Raw genomic sequence first — 16,313 nt, 5'->3', positions numbered from 1 at the left:
CGAACACCAAGATGATAATGAAGAAGAAGGTGGGATAGAAGATTTGTACCTTGGCAGAGGAGGCGGCGCGGCGGAGGAGAGCCTTGGCGTAGTTGGGGTAGATGCGGAGCGCCTGGTTGCAATCCTGAACAGACTTCTCCCACTGGCCGAGCTTGGAGAAGCAGACGGCGCGATTACAGTACAAGACGGGATTCGAAGAGTCGAATCTGAGCCCCTCTCCGTAAGCCCCGCAAGCCTCCGCGAACATCCCCGCCTTGAACAACTCATTCCCCCGCGACCTCGCTCTCGCCACCGCCTTCACGCTCGCGAACACCGCCGCCACCTCCCCGTTCTTCCCGTCCGCCCGACTCGCCCTCTCCGCCGCTGCCACCGCGTTCTCAAACCTGCACTCCCCCCACAACAGAGAAAAAAATCAACAATAATTCACTGGAAAACGATGATTCACGCTGCGCCGCGGCTTCTCACCTCCCAAGCGCCGCCTCCACCATCGCCTGCACGAAGAACACGTACGCGTGGCAGATAATCCCCGAGAAGACGCTCTGAGAAGCACCGCCAAGAGAGCTCTCCAGCTTCGCGGCTTTCCCCGCCAGCGAATCCGCTTCCTCCAGCTGGTGCAGCCGGAGGTGAGCTTCCGCCTTCGCCGCCAAGAGCTGTCGAAAACTACGCTGAATTACTCTGCCGTAGCGCCAGCCGAGGAAGAAGAAGACGACGACCTCTCGCTTACCAGCGGAGAAGAGTCGGCGCCGGCGGCAATGGCGGCCTCGCTCTCCCTCAACACGCTCGCCCAGTCCTCGATCTTTCTCACGTCCGCGCATCTCTTCAAATGCCGCTCCACCGTCTGCACTTTCTGCAACTCCTCTCTGTCCCCCTTCTGCCCCCCCGCCGCGATATGCTTCCCCGCGCTCTCCACCTGCCCCAACCTGCGCCCAAAATCTTCACGACCCACCAAAGAACCCACGCCAAAATCCCCAAATCTTCACGACCCACGAAAGAAAAACTCCCCGGTACCCCGAAAACCAACGAAAGATCCAAGCTTTCTTCCGCGATCGAGAGATCCAAGCTCACCTGAGATAGAGAGAAGCGAGTCTCTGGTGCGCGCGGGAGTAGCCAGGATCGAGCTTCACGGCCAGCTCGCACTCCTTCACCGCCTCGGGGACCCGGCCGAGCCCGATGAGCGCCGCGGCGCGGTTGCCATGGCAAGCGGCGTTCCCGGGGCACATCGCTATCGCCCTGTCGTAGAGCTTCAAGGCGTCCGCAAAGCACCCCATCTTGTACTGCTCGTTGCCGGCCCTCTTCACCTCTTCCGGGTCCGAGCTCGCCATCGCCCTCTTCACCGCCGTCTCCGCTCCTCCGCCGACCTGCGGGCTCTCCGCCGCCGCTTTCGCGGCGGCCCCCCCGCCGCGGATTATACTCCCATGGCCGTAATTCCCCGTGCCAGAGCCAAGAACATCGTTCCTCGGCGCGACTCTCGTCATCATCCCCGCCTTGGCGATCTTCCCCGACGGGCAGATATTCCCCGCCGGGAGAAGGTTCGCGTTGGGCGATGTGGCGGAGCTTCCGCCGGAGAAGACGAGCTGCCCGGACCCCGACCGGCGGTGGCCGGGCTTCCAATTCCGCTGCCCGGCCGCGCCGTCGAGCTTCTCCAGCTCGCCCGAGTGGCTCTTCCCTATCTTTCTCCCCGCACCGGACCCCGACAACGACCCCGACGAGCTCGAGCTGCTGCTCGTGTTCGTAATGGCCGCCCGCCCGCCCAGCGGCGACACCGGCGAGCCCACGTCGCCGTCCTTGTTCCCCCCTTCCAAGACCCCGACGCCCGTCTGGAATCGCTCCGACGCCGACCTCCCCTTCTTGCCATTCACCTCATCTCGACGCTGCATCCTCTTCCTCGCTCTTTTCTCCTTCTCCGGCCGGTTCTATCTCCTCTGGCCGCCTCCCAGACAAGAAGAAGAAGAAGAAGAAGAGGGGGTGACCATGGGCACGGGCAGTGGCGGCCGGCGAAGAAGAAAGAAATGTCGAGATGGGGATCTCGTGAAGGGGAAGGAGAAGGCTGCCCGATTCAATGCAGGTAGATTGGAGGTGCAGCGGATCAGAGAACAACGCTACAGCGCGCTCAGAGTGAAGCTTAGAGAGAGATAGAGAAGGGTAGAGAGAGAGAGAGAGAGAGAGAGAGAGAGAGAGAGAGAGAGAGAGAAGAAGACGAGGTGGAGTCCGTTCGATTTATTTCTTGGCCTTCTTTCGACACGGGAAAGAAGGGCCGGAGAGATGAGAAGGGGGGGAGGGGGCTTCCGCCATTTTTCCCCGTTATCCTTCCTCGGGTTTACCCGGACGGTAACTTCACCGCTCGGCGCGGGCGGTGACCGCACTCCCCCGAGTCTCTAAAATAATTTTAATTAAGGAAAATAAAGGAACCGGAGCTCTTCCTCTTCTCCTTAGATCCACCGCTTTCTAGGAAATACCGGAAAGCGGATCCGGGGTTGGGGAATTTATGGTTTTTGCCATGCCCTTCGCTCGCTGTCTGAAGGGCTTTTTCGTCATTTGTTGGGCCTCACAGTCAGAGCAAGCTGGCCATGTGCGTCAATGCTTGCCAGCTGGCAATGCCCAGGAAACCCTGGCTTGACGGCCGCGTTGCCAGCTGGAGAATATTCCGTTCCTCTTGGTCAACCGTTGACTCCTAAAGTCAATTCCTAGTGGTAAAACTAGGGAATAAAATTACAGTTTGAATTAAATTTTCTGCACGCTTAAAATCATTTTAATCGTTCACACTTGCACATTGAAACGATGACTCGGAAGCCTTCTGTAATTGGACTCTTTAATTTATAAGAAAATGGGATATAATTAGCCTCCAAACAGGAAAGAAAAGAAGACGTCAAAAGAAATCACAGTTGTGAATTGACTTATAGGCTGTTGATTAGTCAAAATAGTGGAATTTTTTTTATGTGACGGCGTCTTAAGTCTCAACCCCGATTAATCAATCAGACTTGCACACTGAAACGATGATTTAATAAATAAAAGTTATGGGAAGCCTTCTGTAATTAGAATCTTCGATTTTTAAGAAAAAGGGAAGTAATTAGCCTCCAGGGAAGAAAATAAGACGTGAGAAGAAATCTCAGTTTTTGACTTGACTTCGAGGCCGTTGATTAGTCAAAATAGTGGAATTATTTTTTATTTAACCGCATCTTAAGTTTCAACTCCGCAGGATAGCGTGTTGAAGAGGGTTGAGTAGTTTTCTTCTTTGTCGTGATGTGCAACGGATTACCAATTAAATATTAATCCCGCTGATTATATAAGCTTACCCTTCATTCATTACGCTGACGTAAGGTTAAATCCTCTTTTTCCAGACCCTTTTAAATGCCCCTTTGACTTGGCCCCTCCATCTCCATTCCCGTACAAAAATGGGCTCGTTCTTGTTTGTTTCATCTTTAATCTTACAAAATTTTATTATAGAAACTACTAACCGACTTATGGCTTCCTTTTGTCTATTCAACTTTATGAGGTGCTAATCATATACTCGGAAAGACGAAAAGGTTTACTTTTATTAAAATATACTGAAATTTATATTTGAATAAAATAAAAAGAGAGGGATGCGTTGATGAATGATATGGTTTATGAAACATTTTAGAGTCTAAAACTTTGATTGGTGACGGTGTAGAAGTTGCAATTTTTTTTGTTTTCACTGGGATTTTAACTTGGAGAGTGAAGTCTCAGTACGACCGGAAACCCATTTCTTGAAGTTTGATCATGGGCATGGTAGCGGTCAATGGCTCTGACAAAGCTGCAGCCTCTAAACTGGATGACATATCCTGTCATCTCTGCATCATCCTCTCATCCATGGTAGATCAGCTGACATGGAGCATGATAGATGTGGCCGCCATGGCCATCATTTGTTGACCACATTAAGGTGGAAGAAGATGGCGGGAGAGGCGTATATTTGAAGGAGAGAGTTGGAAGAATATTGGGTGCATCATTTAATGGCCATGATTCTTTCCGTATGGATCTGTGCATGGATGTGAACGTGGACGTCATCGTCAATGTAGCGATTTATGAGGCATGATGCCTCTCGGAGACGCCATCCACGGGCATCTTGACCATCCATGATGCCATCACTATCGCGTTACCCATTTGTTCAAGTAGGAATACACCAAATCCTAGCTTTGGGCATGAACAAAACTACCCATGTCACGTCGAATTCATCGTGAAGAAAATAGATTTGGTTTGGGGATTTAAATCGAATCGAATGTCGATCGATCTACGGTCCATCGTATTTGGACCGACACTGACGATGAAGCCCGTGATAACTCCAATTATCCGTGACCCACCGCCGTCGCTTTGTGCTGTTCTTCAGCTGAACCACGACGGACTCTACAACTAATCAAAAGAATTTGTCCTCGGCTGGTAGATCTCTCCCAAAGCTTGTCTTTGCATTATCTCCCAATCGAGGTTTAACGAATTGGACGAATATCGTCGCTGTTCTTGACTAGACCCGTTTTCACGCTGCCCGTTTACCAGCCCATAACGCCCTGCTGTTCACGAAATGGCTCTTCTTCTTTCGTCAGTCCTCGGCTGGCGTATAAACAAAGATGAATCCTGTTGCTGCAAGCAACGGATATTCTATTCCTTGACAAGAACGCGCGGAGATAAGAGTTGAGACGAAAGCCGGTAGTTTTTTTTCTGATTATTTTACGCCGCAGGCCCACGCTAGGGTTTTCTATCGTAGCTTGGAAGGTAAGGAAACGTTACGCCCTAAAAAAAGAACAGATGGAGAAGGCTTATCGGGTTACATCGAGGGCGTACTACTCTCTCGGGCAGATTCTTGGGTCATCACACGGCAGAGCTTCGCTCATAACGTGTGTTGTTCAGGCTTTAATTCACCGCGGGCAGAGCCTGCAAGTGCCGAGCACAGAGATTATCAACTGGGTCTTTCAATCCATGAAGCGAATTCCAAACCGTTTCACAAGAATAACCGTGTTTATGGATTGTCTCAGAGCTCGAAACATCGTCCAAAAGGATGAGAGGTGTTGATCATGCGGAGTTACATCGCCCATTGTGGAATTGACGACTTGTTTTACCGACGATTTTACCACCAAGGACTTTGTTATATTTAGGGTTCTCGAAGTCGGTCGATGTTCCTACGAATAATTAGAGTGCGGTGTATGATGTTTCATATACGAGAGATTCTCTGGCTCTCTCTCTCTCTCTCTCTCTCTCTCTCTCTCTCTCTCTCTCTCTCTCTCTCTCTCTCTCTCTCTCTCTCTCTCTCTCTCTCTCTCTCTCTCTCTCTCTCTCTATCTATCTATCTATCTATCCAATATATCTATCTATCCATCTCTCTATCTCTCTATCTACCTATATATCTATCTATCCATCTATCTATATAGAGAGTACGCATTCTCTCACTATCTCTCTCTATCTATCTGTCTATCCATCTATCTGTACAGAGAGTCCGCATTCTCTCACTATCTCTCTCTATCTATCTGTCTATCCATCTATCTGTACAGAGAGTCCGCATTCTCTCACTATCTCTGTCTCTCTCTATCTATCTATCTATCCAAATGTCTATACATAGTCTGCATTCTCTCACTATCTCTGTCTCTATCTTTCTCTCTCTCACTCTATCTCTATGTCTCTCTTTCTATCTATCTATGCACAGGCTATCGTAGGCTCAAGTATATTTATCGGTCGTAGAGTTACTGACTTGTTTCACCGACGCTTTACCTGATATAGTTCATCATATTGTTCGCTTTGCTTAGTCAGTTAATATTCCCATGAAAAGAAACTACATTGTAATGTGTTTTTTTTTAATAAAAAGAGTGGTATTATCTTTCTCTATGTATAAATATATATAATATACATACATGGGTCCACGAAAGTAGCATAGATCGCAAGTTTATTTATGAGTATCGAGCAACAGGAAGAGAAACTTGATGGGTACATCATGGGGAATCCAATCCCCAGCAAGAAGGGATGGTTGTCCCCAACTCCTACGTGGCATCTACTGTCATGGTGACGATGAACAGCGTGTCATGATCATTGATATCTCAAGGAGAGGATAAAGGATGACACAACAACGTGTTTGGGCCGCAAATAAACGCTGTCATCGGAAAACCTAATCTACCCTTCTCCTTTTTCATGATTTCAAGGTTGCTATCGATACAGCTACCCTTCTCCAAATAAGCAGACTTGTGCTTCCCTGGCTGCCGAGTGATGCACATGACCATACTGATTCCTTGATGGGCCGCAGCCTGAATTGGGAAAAACTTCCCTTCTACGTTAAATTGTCCGGCCTCACCTTATCACTGCTCTAGTTGGCGGATTCATCATGGTACCGTGGCGTCCAGCGCGGATATAACGAACTCGTTGGAGACTTGGGCCTGTCGGCATGTTCGAAGGAGATAAACCTGTTCAATCAAAGTCAGTCGCGTGGACATGGCTTGTGGGTAGCCCCATCGTCTGGTTCAGAGAAGCAATCGCCTAACTTTGTGTCATTAAATTTCACCGGAATGGATGGACCCATCTGGTTCATTTCATTGATTTTCATCCTACCTAATTCTGTCCTGTCCATCTTATGTCAGTGCTGTCTCCGAGCACTAAGAAGATATTTCTTGCTCAGTCGCATGATTTGTTCTGTGCCTTGATGTTCCCCTGAGTTACAGTATCTCAAACGAAAATCTCCCTCTAGGACAGTACTTTTCGTGTTCGTGATACACATTACATTTAACACGTTTCATTTAACCTGTGGATTATCATTGAACACTAATTCTTTGATTGTGCTTTAAATGTCCGCAAATCCATCCGGATATGAATTTGAGGTTTGCATACTTGGAAAAAGCACCTAGAAATCAAGAACAATAATGACAATCAATGTATCCATAAAAATTGATTATATGTTTATGGGTCTAATAATGTCTCAAGGTCTAATAGTCTCTAATAATGTCTCAAGATATATCAAGTATAGGATAACTAACTTTATGGGATTAGTCAATGCACTTGATAGGTTTTGAGGTGGGATGACTTACCACTCCTCTGAAGGTTAGGGATTCAAACATTTTTTTGTTAACTCTGCCAAAGTCTCTGTTTTGACGAATGTTCCAAATGCAACAACCTTTATATGGCTTGGTTAACCCTTAGTCCATGTCATTTTACTGTGGTCACACATGAGAACATGGCTTTATCTACTTATAAAAGTTAAATTATGTAAAAGTAAATTAACCTAGACTAGATTAGAGAATTTAGTATGTAATACATTCATATTTAAGGAGATAATTGAACTGTGGCCATACGGTCCACATGCCATATTCCAGTAAGGATTGAAAGGTTTTATGTTTTGAATAATTTCATGTCCTCAACCTTTGATAAAAGTTTCAAGATGAACGTAATGGAATTGATCAATCAAAAAGTGATGTCAATATGTTTGGAAAGGACTAGCAACTTCCTACTTATGGAACTTCAAAGAAAAAAAAGTATGATAAAATGCAAATAAATCATGCATTTGTATTCCATTACAATCATTTTATGCATATTAAGTGTTAAAAAAATCATGTTATCATTTATTTTATTCATATTAGCATTATTCGTGCATAATAATGGTAATCCGAGCATCTGTCCTGATACCGGTATCGGGACGGCCGATCCCTAGTTGAGAAGGACACCAAATTATATGGAGAGAATAACACTATCTAGACTCACTCATATGATGAGGGTAGATCTTGTTACAACTAGTGTGAAGTAGATCGGGAGAAGATCAGATCGGATCGTTAGAATCCTGATCAAATGTCTCAAACGATTAATTGGAGATTCGATACGAATAGATTGAATATTTTGATCGAACAAAAAGTTAGATCGAGTTTGAACAAATTATTTCATTGATTTAATTTGTCTGTTCATGTTTGATCAAACATTTGTTCGAACAGTTCAAACAAAATCAAAAAAGTTTGAGGAAAAAGCAACCTCTCATGCTACCTCGCTCTCTCTGTCTCTCATTTGTTCTCTCTCCCTCTCCCCTAATCTCTCTCTCTCTCTCTCTCTCTCTCTCTCTCTCTCTCTTCTGGTTCTCTCTCTCATTCTCTCTTGCTCTCTATCTCTTCTCATCCCTTGTTCTCTCTCGCTCTCTATCTATTCTTATCTCTTGCTTGATAACACCCTGAATTTTTCGTTTAATTCAAGTAATTAGCACAATTTTATCCATTTAAAGAGTTTAAAATAGGGTTGTTATCATATATTTACATAATAATTACTAGTCCAAATGAATTCTGATTTTATTCTAATTTTATGTTAATTTATGGAATTTATTTAATCTTGAAATAACTGTATTTAAATGGAAATGGCAGGTTTTAAGAACTAAATTTAATGTTAATTAATGTGGGGATGAACTACTGAAATGTTCTAGATTTTTCTAGCATTTTATTATTTTTTTGTGATTTATTTGAGAAGGAAATGAATTTAAAGAGAAAAAGGATATACTTATAAGGAAAATAGGAGTTTAAAGTAATTTCTAAAGTCAGAGGGACTTTTTTAAAATTTGGGACAAATATACCCTTAAACTAGCTCTTGGTTGTGCATTGCAGGTCTAAATATCCAATAAAATAAATTTCAAGGTCTGATTGAATTAATCCGGATTTTTCTATGGGTGGAGAGAGAAGCGGAGCCATATTTCCAACTACTTTTGGGCCGCGTCAGTTTGCGCGCATGTACAAAAGCAGGGACTTTCGCGCTAAAAGTCAAGAAACTGAGCTAGCGGCGCCATGTGGCAAAATCTCGTGCGTCAAAAGGGAATCTGATGGCTTTTATGCGGTTGGCAGTGACATCTCTTGAGGGCAGTAATTGCACCACCCATGCTGTGCATACAGATATGCATGCACGGGGGGTGACGTGGCGACACCTGAGTGGGTGTACAAGTAAGTGCAAATCGACACGTATTTTGTTATTCTATTATTTCTAGATGGGGATACGTGGCACACTGAGAGAGGATCCTTCAACCCATTGTACTAAGGGCGCCGGCCAATTAGAAATCGACATGAAAAGTTATCTTGAAAATTAATTGAATAAATGAAATATTGATACAATGGCTAGGATTGACCAATATTCATTTATTAATTAATATTAGTCCTTAAGTCAGATTGAGTTCAAATTTTATGCGTTTGCTCGTATCAACCTTCTCTTTCTATCTATATGGTTGGATCATTTGGATAAATATTGATTAATTATTTGGGGTAAAATGGTAATCGTTGCAATTTAACATAAGCATTAACACAGAAATTTGAGTTGAGGAGGTCATACTAGAGGGGGCTCTTTCACAGATGAAAAACAGAGAGGAGAACTAGCCTGGATCAACTGCATTTGGTATTTTTTACTTCATTGTAACTGAATTTGAAGTTTAGTGTATTTGGGATTATTTTTTAGTTAAAATTTTGATTGTTGTTGATCTTAGTCAGAAATTCTAAATCTCTTGGCTTGAGCGGCATGTACGAGCCCTTACTAGGATTAAAAAGAGTGATTATTGAATTGAGCTAACTATTCCATTTCACACTAAGAACATATAATAAACATAAAAAAGATTAGTTTCTATGTAAGAATAGATTAAGTTTATAAAAAAGTAGTGAGTTAGTTTGGATATCCAGTTCCACTAAAAACAAATTAACATTAAATTTTCTTCTTGACCCCTCTACTTGACTCCTTTGATCCTTTTTATTGGATCCGAGAAGTCAATTTTGACATGTTACATGAGTGAGTCAATATATTTCTTAATATCTTCTAGAGCTCAAGGTGTACCTTGGCAACCACGGGCTAGAAACTTGACAATTGATTGGATTTAAATCAATTGGTGATTAATTAATATATAAGATGATGTATATGATTAATTTCTAAGGCCAGTACATGTCGTTAACTAGACTAATAAATGTGCCTTGAGGGTGGCACACAAATGGTTTTTTGGAGCTCAAAAGATGTACTTAAAGTTTAGTAGTTTTTAATAAAACTTCCCACTTAGTATGAATAGATGAAGGCCATGAATGCAATTCACGTAGACCAGAATTTTTTAAGGCTCCTCCTTCCTCTCCCTTCTCCTCTTGGCTCCTCTTCACTTTTTATGTGATAAAAATGGCATAACGATGATGGTGGACTATTAATATGGCTTATCATGATGGAGGAGATTCAACAATTCAGGGATCTCGTGGATACATCTTAAGTTTATAGAATCCAACATTATGTATTTCCATTATTTTCGTTTTAATCTTATGTGTGTGACCCTCTAGGTTCATATAGTTTTATTTAATAAATTTAATTTATGAATACAAAATATTGGCCAACCTTAATAATCGGTAATATCAACATACATATTATTTAATCTAGTCGATAGATCAAGTTTCTCGTTTTTGGGGTGCCAGGCTACACCTTGTGTTATAGAAGATACATAATTGTACTTGAACTCTATTGTGGAAACTTTATCCCATCAGTTATATTATATGTATAGTCCTTTGTTCATGTGGGGTATGGTTCATTACCAAACCATGGTACTTCATATGGTTGATACTATTGGGAAACACAGATAATTTGGTTAGTACTGATGTGGAGCACCTTCTTCAATATCCTCACTACCCAAGAACACTATCCAAGGATTTATGACTGTTAAGATCCCGACCAAATCAGCCAAGTAGAATGAAACAAAAGATAAACAACTCTAATATGGAGCACATCGCTCAATATTCAAGGTCTTGCATCACAAGTTCGAGCATAATTATATCTACAATAGTTCCATAACCATAGGGTGTATCGAACATTCAACGTTGATAAACACACTGAGAATTCAAAGTGCTACACATGTAGAGTATAAGAATGACTCTCATGTACAACTCTTCACTGTTGATAGTCAGATCGGTGTTCGGCAGCTCCTATGGAGGAAGATCTCCTTTACACGAACAGAGTAACGATAACCACTTCTTGGTCCCTTTGAAAGATGCTGTTCCCCTCTATATTCAGTTCTCCTGCACTTTATTCAAACCTTCCCACTTGCTGCATCACTCCACACATTTGGAGTTAGCTTTGCGCCTTTTCTTGATTTGGCAAGTCCTCGTCAGAGGCTTATCAATGACATTTCCTTCCTCAAGTTAATATTCTCTAATACTCAGGGCATACGATCCCATCTTGGCCTCTCAATGAAATTTGTGTATTTCTTGCTATATAAGAGCTAATACAAGTTGAATCCCATGATCAGAGAATCATACCTCTTCATCAAAACATAGCCATCCATGCACAATATGTCCTTAAATGTATTACATAAACATACCTACCTAATCAATGACTAGGAATTGTCTAACTTCTAGGCTTGATATGAGACGATCCAGAACTTTGATTGAGCTGACATTTTAAGGTGTAGCTTTGTCTTTATGTTCTCTCTCCATCCATATTATTGGATTTATAAATTGAGCTCCTGATCTTTGAAAATCAACACACTTCCCCCTAGAGAGGCAGATTGAAAGTAAGTGAAGTTTTGAAGATCCATCAAGGGTGTGTTAGTGTCTCTAGTGCTTGTAGAGGATCGACAAAGAATGGAAAGGTTGATATTCATCAGGAAGATGCCTTGAGCCTAAGGGAACATAGGGATCTAAGGTTAAACTCTTGCCTTACATTGATTAATCTCCATCACATTTAGGTAGTTCATTTATCATTATCATCCATCACCTTTACTCATCACCATCACTTATGTCATCCATCATCATGCCTACCTATCATCTCCAATCATATATTTCATGTGTCACCAACAACATTGTGATCCATAACATGTCTCCTCCCTACTTGTTGAAGAGAATCTAACTTAGTATCCTCTCATTTATTGCCTCATTCTAGTTCTCACAACCCCTATCACCACACATTACACTATCATCTTTGATTTTTCTCATCCTACATTCTATTAAACCCTAAGTTGGTAAATCCTAATTATTAAACCATAAAGGAATTACTTTTTATCGCTAACTCTAATTGGACTCACAATTTCTAGTCGATATACTATGTGCAAACCCATGCTCCCAATGCGTCTCTAGAGTGTATGGTGGGATATTATGCGGTGTCAAATATGCCACACCTGCATTCACCATTAGCTGCGAGAGGGGAACTAGACGACGGATGACCTTGCCAACTATTCAGTATGCTCTCCAATCCATGATAACTCAGATTTTGGAGTGTATTAGTGATAAAGTAATCACTAAAATTTTAGTTGTTTAGTTAATCTAAATTAAAACAACAATATTTATAAACCTTACTAGCCTAGGGAGAGTAAGGGTCAATCCTCATAGAGCAAAGTAAGAGTTAGTGAATTTCAGTTTATCATATTTTTTTGGTAGATTTGTATAAGTTTGTTTCATACTTATAATTTATTACCTATAAAACAAAGTAACTAGATTTACTAAAATTATAATTAAGAAATTTTATCCATGTGAAAATTAATTATATAAGGAAATATTAGACAAAGTATGATTTTTGGGCATTTTAAAGATTTTTATGGGATTATTTTAAATTTAAAATAACATAAAAATAAAATATATTTAACCTTCTAGATGTCGGAGGCATTGGAATCATCTGGATGTTGGCTATTTTCTCCAAGACTAACATGTAGACAAAGGCGAACAGATAGGGATGATGGAAAGAAATAGTGATCGAACCACTTCATCATGCTCGCTAGGCCCAATGTGATCAAAGACTCTTCCACTTCTCCAACAGATCTTGCTCTGGAATGCCCCTGCTCTACCCAACTCTCACTAAATGTAAGAGGACTCAAGAACAATTGCACGCAGGCCACTAAATCTTGGATTTAGATTGAAACAAGAGTGAGTATTACATTGGATTGTGAGGGGTTTATATCGAGAAGATAGAGAAATGATGACCCTTGGATCTCTCAAGGCCTTGAGCAGTCCAGATTTTTTTTGCAACCTCAATCCTGATGAAGAGGTGTCCTCCAATCAGGTTTGAATCCTCAACTTTGGGCCACTCTTGGAGCTCGAAACGTGGTTGGGACTTCTTGAACCTCTTTTCCTTAGCCCAATAACCCTCAAATGAGATCTAAGCCTGAAAATGTCAAAGACTCTAAAAGAGAAGTGAGATTCATTCCACTTGACTCTATGAGTCAAGTGGGTTAGTCTAAAAAAATACTTATAAATACTCAATTACTAATTTAGGCAAACTTCATGAATTAAGAGCTAAATGATGTTTAAATGATAAATTTAAGTATTTATACTCATTAAACAGTTCACTCAAGTATGTCATTTAGCACCTACTATTTGATTCATCAATTCATTCTCTCTATACCACTTGGCATGATCTTTCCTAGGATGCCTAAGGCATCCATCGCGTCAAGAGACTCGGCCAGCCAGCTCTCCGCACACCAGACTCTTGCACCCGACGGCCCCCATGAGTGGTGTATTGTGTGGAACGCTGGAGGCAGGAGAGCACGGTGTCCTACCTAGACATTGTACCATTCCTAGAGCTCCAAGATGATACCTGATGAGTGCTAAAATATCACCTGTCCACTGTAAACAACTCCGGGGGACATGAATGAGCTGCTAGCATCTGAAGTCTCCATTGTGACACATAGTGGTATCACTATTGTATCTTTTTCCTTTGTATCATGGGCATCGGCGAGTGGGGTCCGTATGTAATTGGGATATTTACTCTTGCTCTATACCTATAAACTCTTCAAAACACTCAATCTTACATATAGAAACCCCCCTAGGTGGCATCTAGGGCACGACTAGATCTATCTATGAGAAAAACCTTTGGTTGGTCATACCTGACACTGTGTTTTTGCCAATAAAAAGAACTCTAATCTCATGTCAGACCACCATTCCTGTCTACCTTTACCCTCTTGTCTCATTCAACAATCCTATTTAGTTCTAACATGCTACTCATCCCATCTTGTTACTATTACCTCTATTGTGATTACTATCGTCATCCATTCACTAGCTCGTACACTATACATTACTCTTCTCACCTTCTCGAATTCACTCGATAAGGGAGGTCCTTCCATAATATCAGTTCCTTATGGAGATGACCCTCACTCATTGCTAACTAATTTAATTATTTTACGAGTAAACGTTATAAATAATACTGATTAGACTCAATTTCAAGATGACGTAACTTTACCCCTAATTTTGAGTTTTTCAAGTGGTTAAAGTCTGATAAAATAATAATAAATAAAAAAATATAAAAAAGAGAAGAAATAAAAAAATGGGTTTCTGGTGAAGCTCCTAGGTTGAGCCAAGCATGGGAGCACTCAAGCATGGCCACAGCTCGCAACCGCTAGTGCCAAATAACATCGCTCGGGGCGCAAGCACCACCCAATCGATATGACATAAGGAGGCAAAAAGGAGAGCCACATAGAGCCCAAACACATAAAGGCCCAATAGAGGAGCATCTATGCTAGCGCACCCACAAGGGGAAGGGAGTAATTGTTTCATTGAAGAGAAAGGATGGAAATTATACATAAATACATGTTTTATATTTCCTTAATATGGGATTAATTTTGTTTCTTTTCCAAACTGTCGGTGGGCAAGGCCAACAAAGATAATATAAGGATCCCGGAATCGATACACTGTGATCTTAAGAAAAATAGAAAGATACTATGACCAGGCTTCGAGCTGACCCAGTCCAAAGTTGCCATCATAATGTGCTTCCTTAAATACTCTATTATATAACAGAGGCCGTCCAATGTTCTTAAGGATGATTAGACGGCGATATCTCCACATAGTGTAAATTCTTTCTTTTTTGTCTGTTGTAGGCTTTTGATTGGCTGGATCTGCTTAGGAGGATGGTGTGGCCCCTTGACAGGTGAATCCAAATGGAGGAAAGCCTCTAACACATGTGATGTGGTAGGGGTGCACCAAATTTTAAAAGGGTCCATATCTGTGATTTAATTGAAGTTGCTAACCCTTTGGAATAGAATATCCAATGAACAGAGATAGTTTCATCCATCTCTACCCTTAAACGTCGTCCACCTCCAGTCGGACAAAGGTTTTCAGCCAAGGGGTGATAATCTGGGAAACTAGGTTTCTAGGTTATTGATACTAAATATCACTAACCTAGGTCGAGTGAGGAGTTCCCTACATGAATTTATATTCCTCATTAATAGGGAAGTGAGGGTCGAACCACAAAGAGCAACTAGACCAAATTAGAGTGGATTTAAGTTATAAATGGGCGTGTAAGAATTTTAGGAATTATATTCAATTTTATTTTGATTCAATGGAGTGTAAACAACAGTAAATTATGAATTTCCCTATTTAAATGATTTTTAATGAGTGTCAAAAAATCCAGGCAAGTTCAGAACATGTTTGTGTCATTTTTAGGTAGTTTTCTAGTTTTTTAGTCCAATTTAATTCATTGAAGTTAAATCAGGAAAAAATTCAGAAGAAAATAGACTTATTCCTATAGAACAAATCTTGGTCAAAAATGTAATTTTGACCAAGATTTGTAAGATTCTATTTCACCCCACACTTGTGGGATCTGCCAAGTGTTGTGAATGGAATTGGGTGTGTTCTTGGGCCAATAACACCCAATTCCCACAGGGTAGGTGGTCTAGAATGAGAAATAACCCCTAATCTTGATTTATACCACACGATTCAATATTAGTCAAGATGGTGAAGGTTTGAGAAAAAAAGAACTGGCTTACCTGGCGTAGGCCTGTCCTTTCACCTCCACAAGGCCTGGAAACTTTTCACTTCTTGGATCCCTTGGCAGCTCCAATGTAGAAAGAGAGAAAAGAGGGAACCCTTGGGAGAGGGAGTAGAGAGAGATGGATTTATCTCTCCCACCTAGGTCTTTTCAGCTCACCTTCCACTTGGCCCTCACTAACTCTCAGAACTCTGGAGAGAGCGAGCACAAGAAAAGAATCTTCTCAACCTTTCACTAAAATTCCATATCAAAAATCAGGATGTCTTTTACAAAGGAGTCTAAAGCATTTATAGGCATCACTTAGATAATGGATAAATTTGATGAGTGAGATTTGGGCCAAGCTTTTGAAAGGTCTCTTGGAGTTCCTTATTGGGTCTTCTCTCAAGAGGGAGGCCCATTAGCCCAATGAGTTCCCCTTGGCCTTATGAAGAGTCTTTTAGTCCTTTCATAAGAGCAATTTTCCTATCCTGAAAAATTTCCAAAATTCTCCAAATAAGAGGTTAGTTTCAGCCCACTAGGATGATTGGCTAAGTGGGTCACATTAAGTACAAAAAAAAACTTTACTTTTTGAATATTTAAAAGATAAATGTATGTGGAGAGTTCTAACATGATATTTCACTAAATGCACATGCTTCAAGGTAGGATTTAATATGAAATGTGAA

The 16,313-nt window shown here is 41.6% G+C and overlaps 1 protein-coding gene across 1 annotated transcript in view; it reads right to left on the bottom strand.

Annotated features, from left to right (window-relative positions):
• The window catches only part of LOC144703292 (TPR repeat-containing thioredoxin TTL1-like), a 3,474-nt gene extending 1,057 nt beyond the window's left edge, over positions 1–2,417 (bottom strand). Inside the window, exons 1-4 of the mRNA XM_078575438.1 lie at positions 1,066–2,417; positions 725–920; positions 466–650; positions 50–383 (exon numbers count right to left, since the gene is read on the bottom strand). Of these exons, the coding sequence (XP_078431564.1) occupies positions 50–383; positions 466–650; positions 725–920; positions 1,066–1,877 (1,527 nt within the window). The 5' untranslated portion in view covers positions 1,878–2,417. The remainder of the gene's footprint in view (positions 1–49; positions 384–465; positions 651–724; positions 921–1,065) is intronic.
• Between the last annotated feature and the right edge of the window lie 13,896 nt (positions 2,418–16,313).

Source organism: Wolffia australiana, chromosome 5 (genome assembly GCF_029677425.1).
Source record: "Wolffia australiana isolate 7733 chromosome 5, ASM2967742v1".
NCBI classification, from domain to species: Eukaryota; Viridiplantae; Streptophyta; class Magnoliopsida; order Alismatales; family Araceae; genus Wolffia; species Wolffia australiana.
Note: the sequence above shows the minus strand (reverse complement) of the source record. Positions and strands in the feature narration are given on the sequence as shown.